Genomic DNA, 21369 nt, shown 5'->3' with positions numbered 1-21369 from the left:
AAGCCATTTACAAGATTTGTTTTGATTTGTTTTTTAATGTTTCTTTCAGAATTTCTTGTCTTACTCTATGAGGCTATTTCTCATTAAAAAAGAAAAAAAAGTAGAGAGAGAAATAAAAAGAAAGAAAAAAGGATGCTTCAAAGAATTAGAAGTGACAAACATATGAAGCAATACATAAATGAGGGGACAGCAAAGAGTGCTTCTACCTGACATTGTGATGGACTAGATGGTGGGCATTTGCCACAGTTACCTTCTGTTGCTCCACTGAATTCAAAGGTAATGGGTACAGAACTGCCACAAAGCTGAATCATAAGTGGTTGTATTCTCCCCCCTCCTCAATTAAGAAAGCAGGGGGGTTGGGGAAATAGACTGGCAACTATGTCTCCTTAAGTACTGGCCAGGAACTGACACAAGAAGGGTAGGTAATCCCTTGCTGCTGATGCCATACTAAGTCAACCCAGAAGAATGTGAAAATCTCAGAATTCGGTAATCTTTCAGCTGAATTCTGAGTCTGAGTGAACTGAAAACTGCACTAGCTAAAAACCAAGATCTACGTAACTCAGTTTTGGAAGGACTATGAAAGAATCTAGGGAAATTTATATTGTTGTAGCATCCATGTTGGAGGAGCAGGAGGGAAAATGAAAATTACAGCCTGTGTTCCTTGAGATACCCTTTTAAACATAGGCCAGTGTATCAGACAGTCTGCCGATGGAACAGACTTGGCCAGTTGCCTTGAAAACCATAGGAAAAAGTTATTTGCTGAAGGTAACATCTGCAAAATTTGAACTTCTATTTCATTACTGCACAATAAAATAAGCAATTAGTAGAAAATTAGGGGTGTGGCTGGTGGAACCTGCTGCCAAAAGATCTGTGAAATCAAAATGACTTGAAAAGAAGGTCTTGAGTAGTTGACCTAAAGTGATCTGCAAGGCTTAATTCTTGGCCTAAAAACTAGTGTATACACGCAGCCTGTGCATTGTAGTATGAGCTTGCTTGAATTCACTGACTGTAATGTCTTCCAGCTGTGGAGGACAATGACTGCCTAAATCCAAACATCTTTCCTAGAAAGAAAGATGTGCCTAGGTTCATCTACTTAACCCTTTAGAAAAACACTTGCCATGTTAAATGGCAAACCACTTACCATGGTTAACCATTTAAAACCCCTTTAACTAATTATGAAATATTTATGATGTATAGTTCATTTCTGTTCAAACCAATGTCACTAACAGCCAGGTAACACTAGAGAGATCTTGTATTGAAGACAAAAGCAATTGCTTTCTTAGGTTCACAGATATTGCCGAGTAAAAGAGAAGATGAAAGTTTATCTGGCTTTGTGGGCTGGTTGTAACATGATCACTTTCTCTCTGCTATATCCCTCACTCTCTCTCTCCCACTCTCTCTCTCTTTCTCTCTATTCCTGTAGTTTATTATTTTCAAAGCTGTTCCAGAGGAGGTTCAGAATGGAAATGTTTCTTCACTTGCAGAGTGGTCAAACACTGAAATAGGCTTCCTAGAAAAGTGGTTAATGGCCCAAGCCTGTCAGTGTTTTATTAAGGTCAACGACCTTAATGTCGTGCTTTAACTTTTGGTCAGCCCTGAATTGGCCTGGCAGTTGGGCCAAATGATCACTGTAGATCCCTTCCCACTGAAATTATTCTATTCTATTCTATTCTATTCTATTCTATTCTATTCTATTCTATTCTATTTAGATCTTATCATCACATATGCTAAAGAATATTCCAGTTCTTTAAGGCAGTATTTAGCAGAGATTCATGCTGGGATTTATGTCCTAAATGGGAGAATGGGACAGTTCAGAGCTCACCAGTGACAGGAGGAACTGCACTACGCATCTCCACATAGGTTATAATTGAAATATGTGCACTGTATGCCAAGGAGACACATCACAGCCTATAGCTTGGTTAAGCTGTGGTTGGTTGAGCACTGCACAACTGTAACACAGGAAAGAGCCTAAGCACACAGTTGATTTATGACTTGTGAAGAAGCAAAAATTCTGGTCTTGCTAACACTGGTAGTAAAAGCCAACCAATTAGTAATAAATCACTACTTATAACTCCTTATAAATCATATGCCTCAGCCAGTGGCTACTTGGCATGAGGTTGTCTTTAACACAGATTTTTAGACCTTGCAAATGCTTCTGATTCAGCCTGTTTGTTACAAAGGGGCCTTGCAATAATGTCAGTATTCATACTAATCTAGAAACTATTCTACATAGTGATATGACCTTATTAGAAGAAAGCTAGGTAAGATATCAGTTCAAAGCCCCCATAATGGGACTAAAATAGTTTCCTCAATCTTAATTGTGTCTAGCTGTTAACACAACTCTTTTGAAAAAATTTTGTTCTATTCATGCATAACCTGTAGGCTAAACTAATCCAAGTTTTATCTACAGTTTAAGGAGGGTAGGACCAGTGGCCCCAAGAGCCATTCTTTCCTTTTTCCTTAGACATCCGTTCCAGCATGGAATAAAATGTCTCTGAAATGCCTAAGTCTTGTTCCCAATCAGAATAGTTCAGATGATTAGCTTACACTAGTCACCTGTGAACATCTTCCCAACCATTATTGGCAGATTTTTGAGAATTGCTGCTTTTTTTTTTTTTTCAGATGACAACTTGTTTGACTCAGAGAAAATTTAGAAACAGAACCTATGAAAGAGGTGAGCAGACTCCAGGCAATCAAATCCTGTCAGCCAACATGAACAATACAAATAGTATTATGACAGGGTAGTCTTACATTACCCTAAATTCTCCCATTTTGAAATCATCTATTTCACTTAAAGAATATGAATAGTTGTGGTAATCAAGTTAGGATCACATGATTTATGGAGCTCCCTGTTGTCACCTACTGTGTAAATGAAAAGAGATGAGATCAACTACTTCATGAGAAAAAATATTAATCAGCCCAGTTACTATAGGAGAGGAGTAAGATGGATATCTGAATAGAAGGGAAGACATATGAGAAAATACATAATGTATACACAGAAAAATTCCTACAGCTGGGTGCAATGGTGCTCATGGGAGATGCTTTTCATATGGCAACCCTCCCCTCCTTTCCACTAGAGGTACAATTAAAACCTTGTCATTGAGCAGCTTAATCTTCTCTAAAAATGGCAACGTTTTAGAAAACTCTTCAGCAACAGAAAGCTTATTCAAGCTTACTAGCATCCCCTACTGTTATACGTAGCAGATCACTTGATCTCCTGAATAGTATGTTTAAACATAATTTATTTAAAGTTAAGCTATATTTTTTATTATTTATTTCATCACAGTGATTAGCTGTCTTATCTCTAGCACGTCTTCTTTTCACTCACTAAGAAGGAATAAGGAGGTTTTAAAGGTGACCTTTCTTTAGTCATTCTTGATAATCAAGTGATTCACACAGAGCACCCAGCCTTGGGAATCTATGCAACCTGTAGCCTCACAAAAGTAATGCAGGCTCCCTTCCTCTTCTGCTCTTTGCTAGTCAGACCTCAGCTAACAGCAGACAGGTCAGCCTAGCAATCTTGTGTGTCCTTTGATCTAAAGTCACTTCTTTATGCCTTTACAGACCACCACCACAGCATTTGTGCACTTCTGTCAGCCACCTGGTAGGTACCACAGAGGTCAGTGTGGCAAACAGTGCTGTGGAGACAGAAAGAAGCAGAGCTGTTTCAAGGCAGCTGCTGATTGGCCAGCAGGACCACCTGGAAATAATTTTCTCTAGCATACATTGCCATCCCGTCTCATACATTGGAAAAAAATATACTCAAGAGGTATGTACCTGTACTTGTATTTGGCCACACCAACTGCAGCCACACACAAACTTACTTACCACCTGGTCCCCAGATACACCTGGTATGAATGTCCTGTGCTACAGCTCACCTTGCATGAGGGAATGTTATAACTAATCAGCTCTGCACACCAGCTTGTGTCCTAGGAGATGGTTTGTGTCTGTATGTGGTGCACAGATATATGCAGGAAATCCTAGAATAAACCGTGGTTTATAATGACTAACCTTTTAAAAATCTGGAGACATCCTGGAGTTGAGGTATGTTATCTTCCTGGTAGCCACAGTACCTCTCCAGCTGCTGGAAAGCATCCAGGTACTGTGTACAGGCGTGAGTAGGGTAAAGGCTTCTCAGCTTCCTGTAGACTTCTCTCCTGAAAAGCAAAAACTGTATAGCATGATCCACCTTAATAATAAAGCAGTATTATCTGTCCTGTCTACAGATCTAGAGAGGTGCAAAACCTCAGTACACATCATGGTCTAAAAATCTGCACTTGGGACACCTGGTGCTTGGAAGCTGATGAGTGGACAGATGTAGCAAACCAGAAGGAGTTGTTTCACTTTTCCTTCAGAAGGTGGATTCTGTTCAGAAAATCCTTTTTATGTCTTCCTACATCGTCCTTTAATGTAACAGAACTCTAATTCCAAGACAGAAGTGTTTCTTGCTTCTTGCTCAGGGTGTTAGAGGTACCAGGGAAATCCCAGGGAGAGAGCTGAGCCTGTGATACTTTGTTGTTCAGTTTAGGAATGGAACGAATCACATATTCCCTCCCTCTCTGCTTTGGGGTGCAACTTGAAATGCTGGTCTCTCTTTCTCCATGCGTAGGCCTAGCCTATATTTGTCACTTGCAAACCTCCTCCCTAAAAAGCACATCTTCTGATACTGAAGAGTAGTATCTGGACAGGCAAAGAGATTCATACTTTTGCAGTTCAAAATGCCTGGCACAGGCTATGTATTTCAAAGATATGCAAGTTTCTTGAAGCATTTAGCCCATTATACAAAAAAAGACCAGCCGAAGAAAAATATATGTAACTAGATGGTGCTTGGATTTAGAGCTGTGGTTTGGAATATATTTAGATCTTGCAAAATAAACAAGTAGTAATAGGATGGCAAAGAACCTTATAGAAATAGTTATTTTTGTTCACACATGGCCCTAGGGTGTTAGCAACTTTATAAACACTGTTTTATGAAAACTGAGATCATTCTTGGAAATGCTGGGTACGGGAAATGACCTTTTGTTGTTTTTGTATTGTTGGGGGTTTTTTTGTGATGCTATTGTTGCTATGGAGGTGATAGCCAGTCCCTGGTAATGGTTCTCTTAATTTGTATGAATGTCTTACATGGTGTGGGAGTAATGAACCAGAAGTAAGGGGGGGAGGAAAACCCCCTTAATTTAAAAGAACAGAGGGGAACAGTGGCTGCTGTCACTATTGCAAAAACCACAGGAGACCGGGTCATTTCCATGGAAGAATTAGGAAAAAATGAAGACTAAAGTTCAAGTGTTGCCCTGGCTTATTTCCTCACAGAATACTACTGGCTTCAGTGGGATTGCATGGGATTTGAACCAGTACACAGTTCATACCCAGATTAGAGTCTAGAGAGAGCAGCCTTGTTTATGCTTCTACACATATGGTCCCCTTTATCAAAGTGTCATTCTACTGTGTGTCCAAACATTGACTTCCACAGAAATGTAGGCAGTCTCAGAGATTAGTGATGAATTATCCAAAGCTAAGTGTTCCTCCTCTCTGAGTACCTCTAAGGCAATCCTCTAAGTATGTTCCAAAATCAAGAGAGTAGCAGATATTTCCAGATGATTACTTAGCTTGCCCTAATGTAGTGTCTCAAATAGTTGTAATGCCTACTGTAAGGAAGTGCTCTCACTCAAAGGACCATTAAGCTGCTACTTGATGGTACTTCAGTTCAGAGATGGAAAGAAGAACTGCTGAAAGCACAGTCTATGAAGTACTCTAGAAAGGAGCCTCTTAATGAAGCATGAAGCCAGCCACTGGTACGACTTTGATGGCAATAACCTATTTAACATAAATTTCATTGCTCTTTTAGGAAAAAAGTGGCACTGTTCAGCTTTATTATGAAGATGTGACAGGTGCATCCCCATAGTTTTGTCCTGAATTCTCCATTTTTCTTATACAGCTGTTACCCATAAGGTGTCTTCTGTGACTACTTAGTTTCAGGACCTTCCAAGAAGTTGCTTTGAAAACAAAAACTCAGATCATCTGTACCCTCTGTTTTCTGAAAGTCGTATTTCTTCACTGGATTAGTTTTCATTTTTATAACCATGTTGCTACAAACTGAAGGCATCCAACAACTCTGAAGAGTGACACCAAGGGAATTTAGTCTGTGGTATAAATTTCCTGTTCAATTGCATAGTGCTCAATTAAGTTGTGCTGTAATGCAGCCTGACCTCAGGGCACAGCCTCAGGGGGCCATGAGAACAACTGGGAACTCTAATTTTGGAAACAGTTTTACATAACAAGACAACCTGGGTTGCTGAGGCTGGCTGTATGGGGAAATGGGCAGATACTCCTTTGAAGGTCTATTTAGTTACCACAATGGGTCTAATTCTAGGTGGAGAAGAGCTGGAATGACGAAGGTTGGCAAAAAAAGACCAAAACAGGAAAGAACACAAAATTAAATTTTCTTAAAAATGACATTCACACACACCATTTCATGCCAAGGTTGTTGGCTGGTGGTAGCAATCATGAACATGACACCGACCATCAATCTTTGACTATTGAAAGATGCTATAAAAAGCTATTTGAGCTTAATAAAAATGTGACCTCCTGGATGAATTGGATGCAAGGTTTATATGCGGTTGTGGATTTCTATGGTGCAGTAGATTTTATTTAAAATAAAGTAAGCATTGAAAAAGATGGAATGAAAGCGTAGTTGAGGTTCTGGCAAGAGACATCTAGTCTATGGATTTAATTTCTGGCATTGAAATAAACTTTGTACATAATTTTGGGCAAATCACTTAAGGTCTAGTGTTTTCAGTTGCACATTTATAAAATGGGGTCTTCATTCTTTCTTTTCCCCGTCTTTAGGCTGTCTTTCCATTTAAATTGTAAACTTTTCTGAACAAAGACTCTCTCTTATTATGTGCACATGTGGCACCTTGCACAATCCCAGGACTCTGCTTTTAATTGAGATTTTGGATGTATTTATGCTTTGTAGTATCATACCAATGTGTAATTATTACTGCTTACTGAGATTTGTTAGTTAGTGGGAGAAAGAGGAAACAGAGGGATGTGAAATAAGGACTCTGTTTTCTTTCAAATCTGCCACATACTTCACATAATATTTACAAATATACTTTGAATTGGCTTAATTTTGTGTAGTTCTCTGGCAGATATTTGGGGTCTTTTTTTTTTTTTTTTTTTTGAGTGGCGAATCTTCAGGAGAAACAAAGCCCCAGTAAAGAAATGCTGCACCCTTATAAAAAACTTGCCATCATTTCATATGGTATCAAAGGCCCTTTTACAGTGTAAATGAAGTATCCTGGAAGGGTACTTCAGAATTTACCTTCATTTTGAGAGAATTATATATATATTCAGGTTAACAGGAATGAATACTTGAAGGATAATAAGCAAAGCTCTTCCGTCCTGTGAATATTGAATTAGCCACATCCTGTGAGTAAACTTCCATACTGCTAGTGGGCATTTTTTCCTGGTAACAGGCTTAGAAAGGTGATATTTCTGTAAGCATCACAGCTGTGGTAGATTTGAGGTCAGTTAGAAGTTATGCTATAGGCTCCGGGTGTTTTCTGGGTTCTGATATCTTGATGGGATCAGCAGGCTGGGAGAAGGTGAGAAAAATGCATTTTGCTCTAGAAAGTGAATAATTAAGACCAACCCCAAGAAGAGCTTTCTGCAAAACAAATGACCAGAAGATGATTTTTGACAAAGGAGTAAAATTTGAGATGGATAAATACAGTCTTAAGACGTTATAACTGTCTCACATTGCATGTCTTTCCTGGGACTGCAGTGGAATGGTCCAGGAGTTGGACCCTAAGTACCAAACTCACCAAGTTGCCGTCTCCTGCGCTGTGTACTCGATGAGAGGCAAAGGGTCTCCCCTGCAATGAAGAAAAGAAATAAGACCTGTCTAACAAAGGTCAGTTTCCAGGTATAATTGATATATGGATATTTGTTGTAATGAAGACAAACAAACAGCAAAATAGTAAATAATTAACAACTTATTTGTCTTGGTAGGCTTTAATGTGTGCATTCTCTCCTCTGTTACAATGTAGGGAAGAAACAGAAGGATATGGTAAGAAAGGGAGCTGTGTTCTGCTTCACAGAGGGAATAAGAGGCTTTCTCTTACCTCTGCTGAGGGTAATCTACATGCCAAAATGCAGTGTGTGCCTGGAGGGTCCATCCCTGGAGGATGTCATCAGCCAGTACCATCACGGAGAATCATTCATAAACTCATTAGCAGAGAGCTGCCCAGGCAAACTCTGTGTGGTTATCACTGACTTCTCTGAGAGGTGGTCTTCCCTCCTCTTCCTCACTGTTGCTTCTTCAGTAGCTCTGAGTCTTTTCAGTGTCTGGTTTTGTGCTGTTCTGAGATGTGTTGGGTGTGATATTTGATAAAGGAGAGAAAACTGTACTCAAATGTACACAAGACTTGGGAGATTTCAGCAGTTCTTGGACACCATGAGACTGATAATCCACAACCAGTTCTACATGTACATTTGATTTACTCTGTCAGACAGCAGTGTAATTCTGGTGAAGATTTGTTTAGACATAAAGGCAGAAATATTTTCAATCACCTACTTGAGAACTGAGAGGTTTTTAGGGTTTTCAGTAGCTAATGTGCATAGACAGAGGCATTTAGTAAAGCAAATAACAAAAATAGTAAATTGCTTTTCATTGTCAAAAATATGTTCCTAAAAATTTTCCTTGTATTTCCTTGAAAAAGATTAGTCTCAGCTCAGAACCTAGTCCTGAAAGGACCTGCAAAATTGAAATTAAAGAGTCGTATTGAAATCACCTCTGCTAAGACAAAATGCAGCACTGAAGGAGATATGAATGCAATCTTAAGATTTTTATTTAAGATACATTTGCTGTGTTGTGACAAAAGTCTATTTAACATGGAGTGAAAACTTTTGTTGCTGAATTCTGTTCTCTAAAAAGTGGCCCCATTGATACACTGACAAAAGATTATATCTCTGATATTTCTTCCACATGAAGTCTGAAAGCACACACTGAACTCTCCCTTCAGCAGCCTGGTACTTACACTCTGTAGTTCAAGGCAAGATCAGCAAAGAATGCCCTCCGTTTCTTATACTCCAGGTCAGCATACCCCTGAGTTAGAAAATAATTTGAAAAAAATTTTACATTAAGAGAGATTTGTGGTCATAAATAAATGTGCTAACAGAGGCACTCAGGAAAACTAGGCCTCAAATAGGTTGTTTTCTGAGGCAATGAATCTTGAGCCTTATGAACAGGGTAAGCCAAAGTCTGCAATCAGTTTTATCTGTGACATTTTGAAAATTTGTGGGCTGTGACTGGAAAGTAACATGGGTGGGTGGGAAGATTTTGGAGTATATAAACACTTCATTGCAGAATCACACACTTATCATCACACACTTACCATCAAATTTAGATGCAAATCACATTAAAAATGGGATAGAAAGAGGGCTATTGCTTACACTGGGGAAGAGCTGAATCTGAATCACTTCTTTCCTTCACTAAGCACGAAGGTTGCAATATCTGGCTGTGATGGACACGATGGCACCAAGCCTATCCAACTTGCCAGAGAAGGTACACTGCCCCTGCACGATACCCTGTGCTTTGGGCAAAGAACAGGCCCTCACTGGCTAGAAATCACTGAAACCACCACTGGGTCTGTAGGAAGTACAGGCTGAGCACTCAATTCCCCCTTGCCCATTTATTACTATGTTACGATAAAGAGGGATTCAGTGGTACCTGTTTAAAGGGGAAGTTTACCCATCAAACACCAGAGTTTTCTTTCTGCCCCTTCCGTGTTTACTAGAAGTTAAATTTCAAGCAATCTTTGCCAGCTATTGAATATGAACAGAGCTGTGGAATCATGTTCCTTTTAACTTTACATCATTCATAATAGGAATTAAATCTGAAATCTGGAACTGTATACTAATATAACTCATAAAACAGCGTTGTTCAGCATCACTGTGCAAATATTTATTATCCTAAAATATTCAGAATTTACTGGAATCACTTTTCATACTACAAGCCAAATATGTCCCCTAGGTTCATTCACATAATTTTCAGTGCAGCAATAATACCAGTAACACTGCAGTTAATGAGTATTGTGTGCGTGAATCTGAGGAAAGAGCTGGATCCTGAGAGTACGTTTATTTTGTCATGTGTTAGGGATAATGTGTTCATTCAGATGCCACTGTAACAAGTCCGTTCAAAACACATGAAAAGCCATTGGGACAGACTCACATAGATGCTGTGACATATCAGCTTTGCCCCTGCTGTTCCAAGGGCTCTGTACCCGCCCTCTGAACAGCAGGAGCCTCTCTGGGAGGCCACTGCAGCCACTATCAGGGTGCCCCAGGGACTGGTGTCACAGTGACATCAGTTTGATTTTTTGACCATTAAAGAGAAAGTAAGAAAAGAAATTATGAACCCGTTGGATATAGACAGCCCAAAATGTGTATTTGATAGTAAATGTATATGCAAAATCTTTGCTGAGCTACCTTTACCTCAGCTTATTTGATACTTTCCTCCAACCTGTCCATTTTTGAGCCTTGCTCAGAAGCACAGTAAATCAGCCCACGTTGTGTTCTCTCCTTCCACAGACAAGTGGTGTTCAGTGCCTGAGGTAACTTGTTTCAACTTAAGGATTTCTAAATTGCACTGCGTTCTGCAGATTTATCCCCAGTCAATATTTTGTTAACTCTGCACCACTGCTGCTTTCTCTCATCTTCTTCAGAGCTCATACCTTCTCTTTGGCAAAGTAAGAGGGGAACTTAGTCCAGTTCAAAGAATTCTCAATATGTGTTCATTTATCTAATGAGAAACAGCCTCAGAGCTAGCTCAGGAAAATTACAAATACTTAGACTGTTTCAGAAAGATATGAGGAAGAATGAAAGATGTCCTGGTTAAGGAGGTTATGAAGATCTCCCAGAGAATTATAGTGTAATAAATGATTCTCAAAAATAGAAGAGACACTTTTAGACTTGAAAAGGGTTTTTTTTCGCGATACACATTACTGTACATAATTCACAACATAACATTGTGTGTGTTAACAATAGACCTAAATAGAATTCAGACATATAGAGAAGGGAATAACAAAATCTGTCTTGTAGATTCTGTTGACACCCATCTAAATTTTTCCCACATTTTTCAGTGCAAAATATGTGCTCTTTTTCTTTGTCATGCATCACTTCTATGTGATGCTTGACAGAACACAACACTTCTGGACCTACCTTGTCAATCTGCAAATGGCCTTTTGGAGCCTGTTTTGTGTCTGCATCTAACTCATATCTCATCTGTACTAAAGCTTGAAAACTTTGATGAGAAACAAATGTTTGTTTGTTTGTTAGTTTGTTCCCAGTATTTTGCCTTACTATTATTATCACTAGAGTAGGACTCTACAGTGCATTTTTCCTCTTCCTTCTCTTAGAGTCTGTGCTTATGATGAGGCTAAGAGTACACACATAAAGCTTGTCAGTAAAATCTTTTTCATGGTCCATTCGTGTAGGGTCTCATACAGTCTCTAAAATCGCTGAAGATCAGCCTTCATCTGGCCCTTTATTTTTTCTGTTCTTTCATGGGGATTTCTTTACTCCTGAAATTTTCCTTCCAAAAATCTCCCTACAGAGAGCTTCTCTTTTAAAAATGAGATGACAGTAATGTTAAACTTACAGGATGACCATGGTCCAAACTGGGATCATACTTAGTGATCAGATGGTGACACTTGTCCAGATCTTGAATTTTTCTGGGGAACCAGGGTACTGGAGAAAAAGCAGGGAGAGTTAAATGAGATAGGATCAAATAATTTTTAAAAGACACAGAAAATAAAAGTTGTGCTGAAGATTACAAGTTTTCTTTTCAGTAATATCTAAGAATATATCTAAGAATATTCATATTTACATGTCACCATAGTCATCCTACATGTCACTAGCTGACTTTGTTTGCAGACCAAAGCAGCAGACTGGATGAAAAATTATCTGAAATTAAGTTGCAGATACTCTCTCAGTTTTACTTAGTAAATGCAATTTTTAAAGACAAAACCGGATTTTTTAGAGCAAATGTGATGTTCTGTTTGACAGAGGACAACAAATTTATTTCTATATTTTGATCTTGTCTAAAAAGTAGTCTTACATTTTCATACCTTTGAAAATGTAACAATATTTTAAAGGGAAAACATGAAATTTCTAAAATTCCTAGAAATAAAACAGACCAAAAAGTATCCTGACTTCAAGTTTTTTCCTTTTGGCTGTTTTTTTTTTTTTTTAGCAACATTACTCTAGCTTTAGCTGAATTTCCAAACAGCTTCTTTCCCAGGAAGTAGGGACCTTTTCCAGTGACTAAAATAAAAATAAAGTTTGATCATTTTAACATAAGTGCCAGCATTTACAACCAACGAACTGAGAAAAGTATTGAAAAAAGACAAGGTTAATATCACTTTCTGAGGTCAGACTGAGACTGTAATCAAAATTCCTCTGTTACAGCTGAGAAAGGTCTATTTGGGGTTATCTTAACCTCATACTTCACAAAAGACCAGACATCTCTATACTTAATAGTAAATTTAATTTTTGCCATATTATATTATACCCAGGCACAACCAATTCGGAAAGGTACAAGGCTACAAATACACACTGAGGTTTGGGAAATTACAGCTCTTCCATGCATTATGGCCAATTCTGTGATAAGAAGTCAGAAATATTAGTCTGACAGATGTCTTATGTCTACCCAGAATTTTTTTTCTGAGCTTTTGTCTCTGGCTGTATCAATGGCTCTGCATGCAAGATTATAATCCTGTCATCTGTAGTCATATCTCCTCAAAAACTGGCACCTGATCATATCTCCTCCATCCCATGTCCCATACACATCTTGCCTATTCCCTATGGAACTAAACATAAACACACCCTTTTGTAACATTTCCTTCTTTTGACTGTAGTTCCTAGTCCTGGCATACCTTAAACCTTTCAAGTCACAAGGAAATCCTAAAGAAATGCTTCTCCATCTCTGCAACCCTCTTTGGCTCTCCAGTTTCCCTGATTATAATGATGTCCTTTTGATAGCCTCCAGTCCCAAGAGTACAGCTTGCCATGGGCTACATCTTACCACTAGCCTGAAGTTGAATTTCAAACACCCAAAGATGCCCAAACAAGACTGTATTAGTTAAAAGCACTCTGGGAATATCTGTCTGGCCTTGTCAAGGACGGGAAAAACCATACTAAATCTGTATTCAGAAAACTCAACTTGTGAGCTGAACCCTCAGCCTTCTCATCTACCAGGGACACCTCTGTCATCCTCAGAATTGTATTCAAGGTCTCTTATCAGCTTGTTGTACTTACCCATCCTCTGCCTGCCTGTAAACAGGAAAAATGCCCGTCTGCCTCTGGCAAACTCACTTAACACCCTGATGACTGGTAGGGATAGTGGCTCAGTAGACCACAGGCAGTGGAGTAACCACTTGTTACTCCAGCACTCTGCCAGATGAAATACTGTTCCTGAAGTGTAACCTGCGAAGCTGCACAACCTCCAAACCTCCAAGCTTTTCATGTGCCTGGGAAAATGCCTGATACTGCCATATCTGTTACTACAGATATGGCAGCAGGGCTGTTCTCTTCAAGAAACTCATTCCTTGATTCTCCCAACCTGACTGGTACCCTCTGGTACCTGGCCAGACTTTCTGTTGGCCCTTTCCCTTTTGCATTCTACAAGCCTCTCACAGTTTGTTGCATTCAGGTCTTTCCAGTGAAGAAACAATGTGCCTCCAGACAGTCCTACTGGACACAGACAGCAGTAGCCAGGACACCATAAACAGGCATAAACTATTTTATCAAAACCAATGCAATACACTACAAGCAAATGAAACATTCAGACCCTTTGCTATGTCATTGCATCCCCATCAAGTGTATGTGTCTGTCTTGAAGCAATCAGTTCCCTGCACACAATCTCTCTCACACGATCTCTGCAATCTCTGCACAATATCGCTCAGTTCTCAGCACACAATCTTCCTGTCATTGAGGAGTTTCTCGTTTCTTTTCAGCTTTTTGATTGGCTGCTCTCTCCTTCTCATCTCCCTTTTCACTGAAACACTTTTCTCACCTCAGTTCCACTGGCTAGGATGAAGCACCTCTAATTCTGCACCAATGGGAATGGAAAATAGTCATGCAGGGACAAAAAATGAATGCGCACTCACCTGCTTACCAGAAAAATTAAATTACTATTATGAAGAGGAAGCTAAATCTAAACAACTTCATCCAAAAGAATGACACTAACAGATGCATACATTTCTTACCTTTGTCTTCTCTGCTAGTTTTCACATCCTCTGCTACTCTCTTTAAGGAGGTGATAAGGATACTAACATCAGCACTGTGAACTTCACATTCAATGAAAATGTCAAGATCATCAGCAGACTTCTTGGGCTTTTTGGCTCGCCGGGTTTCAAAATGATAGATCTGAGTTTCAAACATCTGCAAGAGACAAATGTTCATATGATGAAGCTTCTCCAAATCCAGGTAAGTCTACATACGTTTCTATGATGTCTTTAAAAGGTGACTAAAGGAGGTATTAACAAGAAGCGCACGTTAAGCAAAGAAGTCCAATAATATCTGGTTTAGAAAGAGCTAAAATACAGGCAGGGCTAAAAATTAGACACTGTAGAGTTGGGTAGAGACAGATGGAGATGAAAGATGAGATACTGTTGGCTGTAGAATTTATCTGTGCTGAAATAACAGAGGAGTGGCTGGGTAACTCTTAAAACCCTCACAGCATGAAAGCAGATCTATTGATGCATAATAACACCATAATCATTAAATAATGGTGAACTATTAAAAATAAGTAACAAATACAATACTTTTCTTTTGAGTTATTCAGTTTCCCAAATGAGAGTGAGCACCTGGTAGGGGTACTTCAGCTGCCCAGACTACATAATGCCTATGTGGTTTACAGCTTCTGTATTCTTTGTATCTCCTGCCAAATATGCAGAGAAAATTCACTGGCTTCTAACATCCCCATAGCGCACCCCTCTGCCGGCCACCACAACTGCTAGAAAGAAATAATAGATTGGTATGTCCTCTAAACCACCCTTACATAAAATGTTGATTCTTCTAAAGGACTGTGCCCAGATACTCCCTCCCTCCAGAGCACTCTCCCTCTTCACCCATGAGACCAGAAAACTCTTAGCAGCTGTAGCAAAACCAGGACAATGAGAAAAGGGGGAAGGCAGGACAAGGCATAAGTCAGGCAGGAAGCAGAAGGGTGAGAGAGGGAGAGATGCAGAGTGGGAGACGTGAAAGCAATAGAAGCAGAAGAGAGGGCTCAGTGAAGGAAGGGAATGATGATGTCTGTACCTCAAAGACTTTGGCTGCCCTAGAGAGCTCAATCTTCCTCACATTGCAGAGAGTGAGGGTCAGGATGAGAGTGGCTCTGTCATCCTCCCTGTTTGAGTCCAGGCCGCCTTGGCTGTTCAATGACTCCATGCCACACATCTCCTTCTCCTTGATGGCCTCTTCTTTCAGGCCTGAAATGCCCAACAAGTCAGTCTTCATTGGGAGATAGGTGAGTGGATTGTAATTGCCAGATGTTAAGTGGAAACTGCCTGAGGGTGTGAATGCTTCTCCCAGAGAAATAGCCTGGGGAATTGGTGGGACTGGAGATGCAGTGTCTATGTGGGTGGTGAGATCAGAGCTGCCAGACAGCAGTGAGGCACGCTGATTGCTACTGTGTTAGGTGTAGGGACATTTATGTTGGCCATGCCAGACACATCAAGGGAAACCGCCTGTGTAGGATGTGCGCAAGAGCACAGGATAACCCTCCTCCCCTGGGTAGCTTCAAAGAGCGGTCCTCCTGCTCTGATTGAAGGTGTCTGCAAGCTGTTCAACCCTGGAGATGGGCTTCTTTGTGGAGAGGCAATTAGCCTGAGCTCCATTTACATCTCCCAGTCCAGACTGCCCTGCACAATGTATCTGAGATTGTCCTTCCACCCCACTCTCTCTTACCTCACTGGAACCCTGTCTGCATGGTCCATACCTCCAGTGAAAAAATGTGCTCTTCCCCCAAACCCTAGCCCAACTGAAGTGTTGTCACCTCTGCACTGACACAATTGTGGAAGTGATAGAGAGGGTGATAGTGATAGAACTCAGCCAGGGTCAGAGTTCATTGCCTACTTTTGAGCTTTTCTTGCCCTCAGGATGTGAACTTTTTCTACCTTAGCCCTACAAGAGATAAGTGCTGCCTCCAGGCTAAGTACCCCTGTTGGAACTTGTTTCTGTCATGACTTTACCTCCAGAGAAACACTCTCAAAAAGACCAGGGTCACATCTTTCTCACAGGTGGTAGGGCAAACTCTAGGGGGATTCAGCTCTGCTCCCAACAGGGCACGTCTTCCCTTCCCTAACACTTGACATCAACAAGCCTGCTTCTGGATATGAGTATCCATATCTTCACACTCCAAGTTACAGTGTGCTAGACCTCCTGTGAAAATCATCTTGCAGATCCAGAGATAAGACCACACTTCTGTCCTCCCTTTGAGATGGAGTAATGTTTTATGTGCTCCCTAGTTTATCCTGGCTTGGTCAACCTCCCAAGTGTTATAGTGCTTTTGCCTCCTCCCTGGCCAAGGAAGATAAAGAGTATAACAAAATTCTGTTCTCCAGGGACCATGACAGCACCATGTTTCCCCTCGACCCAAGACAGAGCACTGGGAAGGTCTTGATTTCCCTATCTGTTGCCCAGATGACAGGCAAACCCAAAGTGAAATTCGCAGCACTGTGCCCAGGAGGCACATCTCATCATCCTGAGAAACACCCTTGGGCACTGTGGCTTTTGCAGGGTGTGGTGAGCGCCAGCCTGGGAGGGGGTTGAAAAGCAGCTGCAAACTGAATGAGTTGGACAGAGAAGAACTGGGCTTTGAGAGGGGAAAAAGGTTCTTCTCACTCCCATGTTCCCCCAGCAGTGGTGGCAAGGCTGGGCACAGGAGAAGAAACTGAGCTGAGCCTGATTATCTGAGTTAAAACTGGGCCTTTCTCATAAAGGGTGGGTACATGCATCCCACATCCAGATCACAGGCATGGCACAAACAGCAAATGGCACAAGGTCTTCTATTCCAGCTCCATGTGGACACGTAGGCAAAAGCCCTAGGGCTCAAGATGTGTGTTTAAGGCACTGGTCACAAATTCTGTCAGAGTAGGGACATCAGGCTCCTGTGGTTGTCTTTATGCTCTAGTGTCAGAGTCCCATACCTGTATGTTTGCACAGCACTAATCAGGTTTTGCTTACAAATTGAGGTTTCTCTATAGAGGCAGACTGGACTCATCAGCCAGAGTGGCAGCTGGAGCAGCACAGCTTATGACACAGCTTTGTATCCCTCTGTAGAAATAGGACAGAGAGGCCTGGCTCTCCGGGTGGTGAAAAGTCCTTGCCCAACCAGTGGACATCCCAATAACACCTCAAATCTGTGCCTTGAACAGGTCTTGGAAGACCTCACCAGCAATGTAACTCAGCTTACCAGAGTTCATTTGTCAGCATTCTTGGGGACCTCTAGGAGTGCAGGAGAAGAGGTCTCAGGCTGGATACTGCAGTTTAGAGGGCTATAGATGGACTGGAGTACAGTGTGTCATCCTTTCCCGTGGGGACAGGCAGGTTCTCTTTGCAGAAGGTGAAACTCTCTCACCCCAAGAGTAGGCTCACCCTCTTTCATGAACCCCTGAGTGGGTTCTTTAAAAGGCCATGCCTGATCAGCACAGATTACCTATATGTTTTTCACCTGTTACCATTGCAGATATATCCACCCTGTATGAGCAGACTGCCACTCATTTGAAACAGATGCAGCATTAATATTTCTGTTTATTTAGATAAATTCACATAGTTACATTTGAACATCATCTCTGACAACTGTCAGCATGGTTTGAAGCAGCAAAGAGACAGGTTTAAAAACAACACACTACTACAGAGTGCTCCCGTGCTTAATCCCTCTTTCAATAGTTTCTGCATCCTTTGCGGAATAAAGTGTCCCTTCTCCAAGCTGCTGTCAGATTTAGGCATCTTAAGACACCCAGAGGAGTCCACCTCCCTGTGTAACCTGTACCAACAAGACCCCCCTTCATCACAATCATTGACATTGGTCAAAGTCACTGTAAAGGAAAAGGGCCTCATGAAAGGGCCTCTTTGATCACCTGAAACAGCCGGAGATGGGGACATCAAGAAATGTGATCATAGTGGAACAGAACAGAGGAAGTGTTACTTAAATAATTAGCTTTGGATAGGTTAGTTAGAGTAACATTCAAAGATTTATGGAGTACAAATATAGAGCAAGCTAGGCTTTGTTGTGTGTTTCTAGGTAATTGCACACATTAAGAGAGGGTTTTTTTGTTTACATAATTTTCATGATCTTTCCAGATGAGTGATAGTCAAACAGCGCAAGAGAGCCTTTTTTTGTGTTGGAGCACACCTCAGGTGGGCATTCCCTCCTACCTGGGTATTTAATTCTGACTGACTTGTGTGGTTACTTTACAAGGTGGAATTACACTGGTCAGATAATGCAAAAGGCATTTTTCTACACAGCTTTAATTTTCTTTAAGCATGGAAATAAGAAGTCACCCATTAAGGAGTACTATTTAAAGAACGTATGCACAAGTTAATTTGTTCTGTGAGAAAATCTGCTTTCTGTACATTTCCTCTGCTTTTTAAATACTGAACATTTAACTTTTTCTCATCTCTCAATCTTGCTGAACAGCCATGTTATGCTGCTTTGGCTGGAGCTATTGATCATTTAAACCTGCATTAAGGGACACAGAATCAGATGTGGCATCAATATTCTTTAACTATTCTGCTTGCACATAAAAGACAATCATGAATCTTGGGTTTTCAGCATCACTATAGATCTACTGCTGCTATCACTCATAACAACAGCCAGAAGAAGAGAAGCTTGGAAAGCTGTCTGAGGTTAGTCTGAAAGTCTTTACCTGTGGGATGAAATTGTCTCTTTGTGGCATACAATTACCTTATGGGTCCTCTTATATTAAAAGAGAAAATTGTGGGCTACTTTCACACTGAAAATACACGTCAAGCAGGATTGAAAAATCTATACAGACATTGTCATGAGAAAAAAAAGGAATAAAAAAGATACAGAGATAAAAAAGGTTACTTCAAAGCATCAAAATTATACTATTTTGCATAAGTATATGTCAATTGAAAAGGGTTCCAGCTGGTATACTTAGACTGATATTATTACACACCATAAATATAATGAAAACAGCTGTACTTTCTATCTTCCTAAAGGATGATGCTCACATTGAAGCTCTATTGATTTTCAAACTACAAATACAAAACAAGTACAATGGAAGGTATGAGACTCATGGACTTTCAAATCCCTCTCCATCTTTGAATCTTCTAACAGAAATGTGACCCTTGATTTGCGTTAGTATCATGATGCAGAAATGTTTCAAGCGAAAAATACTGTTCAGTTTTGCTTTGCTCCATTCTGTTCCAACTTACAAGTGCTGATCTCCCTCCTTCAACTAGGGAGCTACAAGGACACATTACACAATGTAGACCAGTTCAAGAAGTCTTTTAGCTGATTTGAGCGAAAGTTATTGGATAAATGCAGAAATGGCTTCCTGAACAGCAAAGATCTTCTCTCTCCATGCTCAGCCATTGGGTTAAGCTGAAATCACCTCTGGTTCTGTTTGCTGACTCAGCTGAGATGTACTCCAGGAAAAATAAAACCGCTTTCACCAACAAAAGGGAGATTAAAGCTCAAATGGGAGATTAAGATTCAAAAAGGTGTCATGACTTAGGACCTGTCTTGAAAAATGGCATTTGGGTTTGAATGCAGTCAGACTAGGAAATAAGTAACCCAGGTTTTCCATGGCTTTGGTGGGGACCCTAGTGAAAGAACCACTTCTTCTCCATTTCCAGTGTGCTGGTATCAGCATGCTGGTAATCTACCTTCTAGATTGTGAGTCCAGAAAGTTAGGAGGCACCTCATACTGAATAAGGCAGTCTCAGAGAAGGACAGACACAGCAAAAGGTAACCTTCACAGTCAGCCTTCCACAGTGAGTAGTTGAGTATGTCTATTAAGAGAGATCTCTCCTTTCCATAAAATTACTGTTCCTGAATCAGCTCTGAATTCATGATATTGTACAACATTACAGACAGCACAGCTCTGAGACTGGACTAGTAATGAAGCCCTGTTAAAACACCTGCACGGTTTCTTCCTTGCACAGAACTGACCTCACATCCAACTGCAAAAAGCCACACAGAGTTGCCTTTAGGTAACTCCCCTCTGAAGGAGCTTTTTTTTGTGGATACTGTATGGAGGCACAGACTGTTCTGGATAAGCAGGCTCAGTGGCTTGCATATGGATTCCACTCTGCAGACCAATGACACATCATAGCATGCAGTATTCTTGACTTGCACAGATCTTTTGAGATTGGTGCTTGTGTAAATACAGTATATTTATACTAGCTGATAAATCTTTGTTAATGAGACTGCACCATATTTATTATCTTTTCTGCTAGCATCTGTGCTTTGGATCAATGGCAATATCATATTTTTAGAAAAAAAAAATTCAGGATAGAGGTGTTTGTGTGTAGAAGTAAAACTACAGAGGGCCAAGCAGAACATGTATATGCCCTGAAAGGTATAGAGTTTGAGACTCCATGGGAACCTTGGACAAATGTGAGGAACTGAGGGGAGAGTGATTGTGAGAGAAAGCGAAGAGGATTAGTTTGTTCATCACTGACATCCTGTCCCTGGTCCCAGAGTGGTAATGCAATCTCACAGGTGCAGCAGACTACAGATCTGCATGGTGAAGATCTCCTTCGGCTAATCTTTGGAACAAGACATATGGAGGCTTTCCCCGGATTCCCAGATATAAGGTAATTTTTATGCATTAGTGAGAAAAAATGGATTAGTGTCTGAAGGCCAAAAAAGTCAAGGGTCACCTGCAGATGCCTATATCTCTGCTAATCTATAATAATTAAGATATATAACATAAGCATTCATGCAGTACACTGGAATATAACAGACTGAGGCTAGATGAAGACTGACATTTGCACATGGCAGCTTCTAGCCAGTAGCCAGTAATTAGCAAGTTACAACAAATCTTCATTTTATCTTCTGGAGGGCATTGCAAAGGAGTCCAATCTCACCTGCAACAGAGATAATCAGAGTAGTTAATTCTAGAGCTAGCACATTTCTAACACTCCTGTATATTTTTTACCCCTTATATCCATTCCCTGAAAGAATAAAGTGAGTAAAGAAGTGCTGGATTGGACACATTTATTGCTGCAGTAAGGTCTGCAGGGTCAGCCCTTTGCCTTCATCAGCCATAAAAGGCTGGCTCACGATATCAGAGGTGCTGGCTCTTGGCAGGCTAGCCAATGTGAGGGAGA

The 21369-nt window shown here is 40.5% G+C and overlaps 2 protein-coding genes across 5 annotated transcripts in view; both read right to left on the bottom strand.

The window, feature by feature from the left end:
• The window catches only part of LOC127469794 (tyrosine 3-monooxygenase-like), a 46502-nt gene extending 32037 nt beyond the window's left edge, over nt 1-14465 (bottom strand). For all 4 annotated transcript variants that reach the window (XR_007904076.1, XM_051784562.1, XM_051784563.1 and 1 more), the window contains exons 1-5: nt 14271-14465; nt 11663-11751; nt 9042-9109; nt 7827-7877; nt 4012-4157 (exon numbers count right to left, since the gene is read on the bottom strand). Coding sequence is in view for 3 of the 4 variants with exons in the window: in XM_051784562.1 (XP_051640522.1) it covers nt 4012-4157; nt 7827-7877; nt 9042-9109; nt 11663-11751; nt 14271-14445 (529 nt within the window). In the remaining variant the exon portion in view is untranslated. The remainder of the gene's footprint in view (nt 1-4011; nt 4158-7826; nt 7878-9041; nt 9110-11662; nt 11752-14270) is intronic.
• Nucleotides 14466-17786: 3321 nt separating this feature from the next.
• PAH (phenylalanine hydroxylase) overlaps nt 17787-21369 on the bottom strand; it is a 38541-nt gene continuing 34958 nt past the window's right edge. The window contains exon 13 of the mRNA XM_051785079.1: nt 17787-21126. Coding sequence (XP_051641039.1) covers nt 21083-21126 — 44 coding nt within the window. The 3' untranslated portion in view covers nt 17787-21082. The remainder of the gene's footprint in view (nt 21127-21369) is intronic.

This window comes from Manacus candei, unplaced genomic scaffold (genome assembly GCF_025592945.1).
Source record: "Manacus candei isolate 608988 ecotype Guabito, Panama unplaced genomic scaffold, ASM2559294v1 h1tg000018l, whole genome shotgun sequence".
NCBI classification, from domain to species: domain Eukaryota; kingdom Metazoa; phylum Chordata; class Aves; order Passeriformes; family Pipridae; genus Manacus; species Manacus candei.
This window is presented reverse-complemented; position numbering and strand designations above follow the sequence as displayed.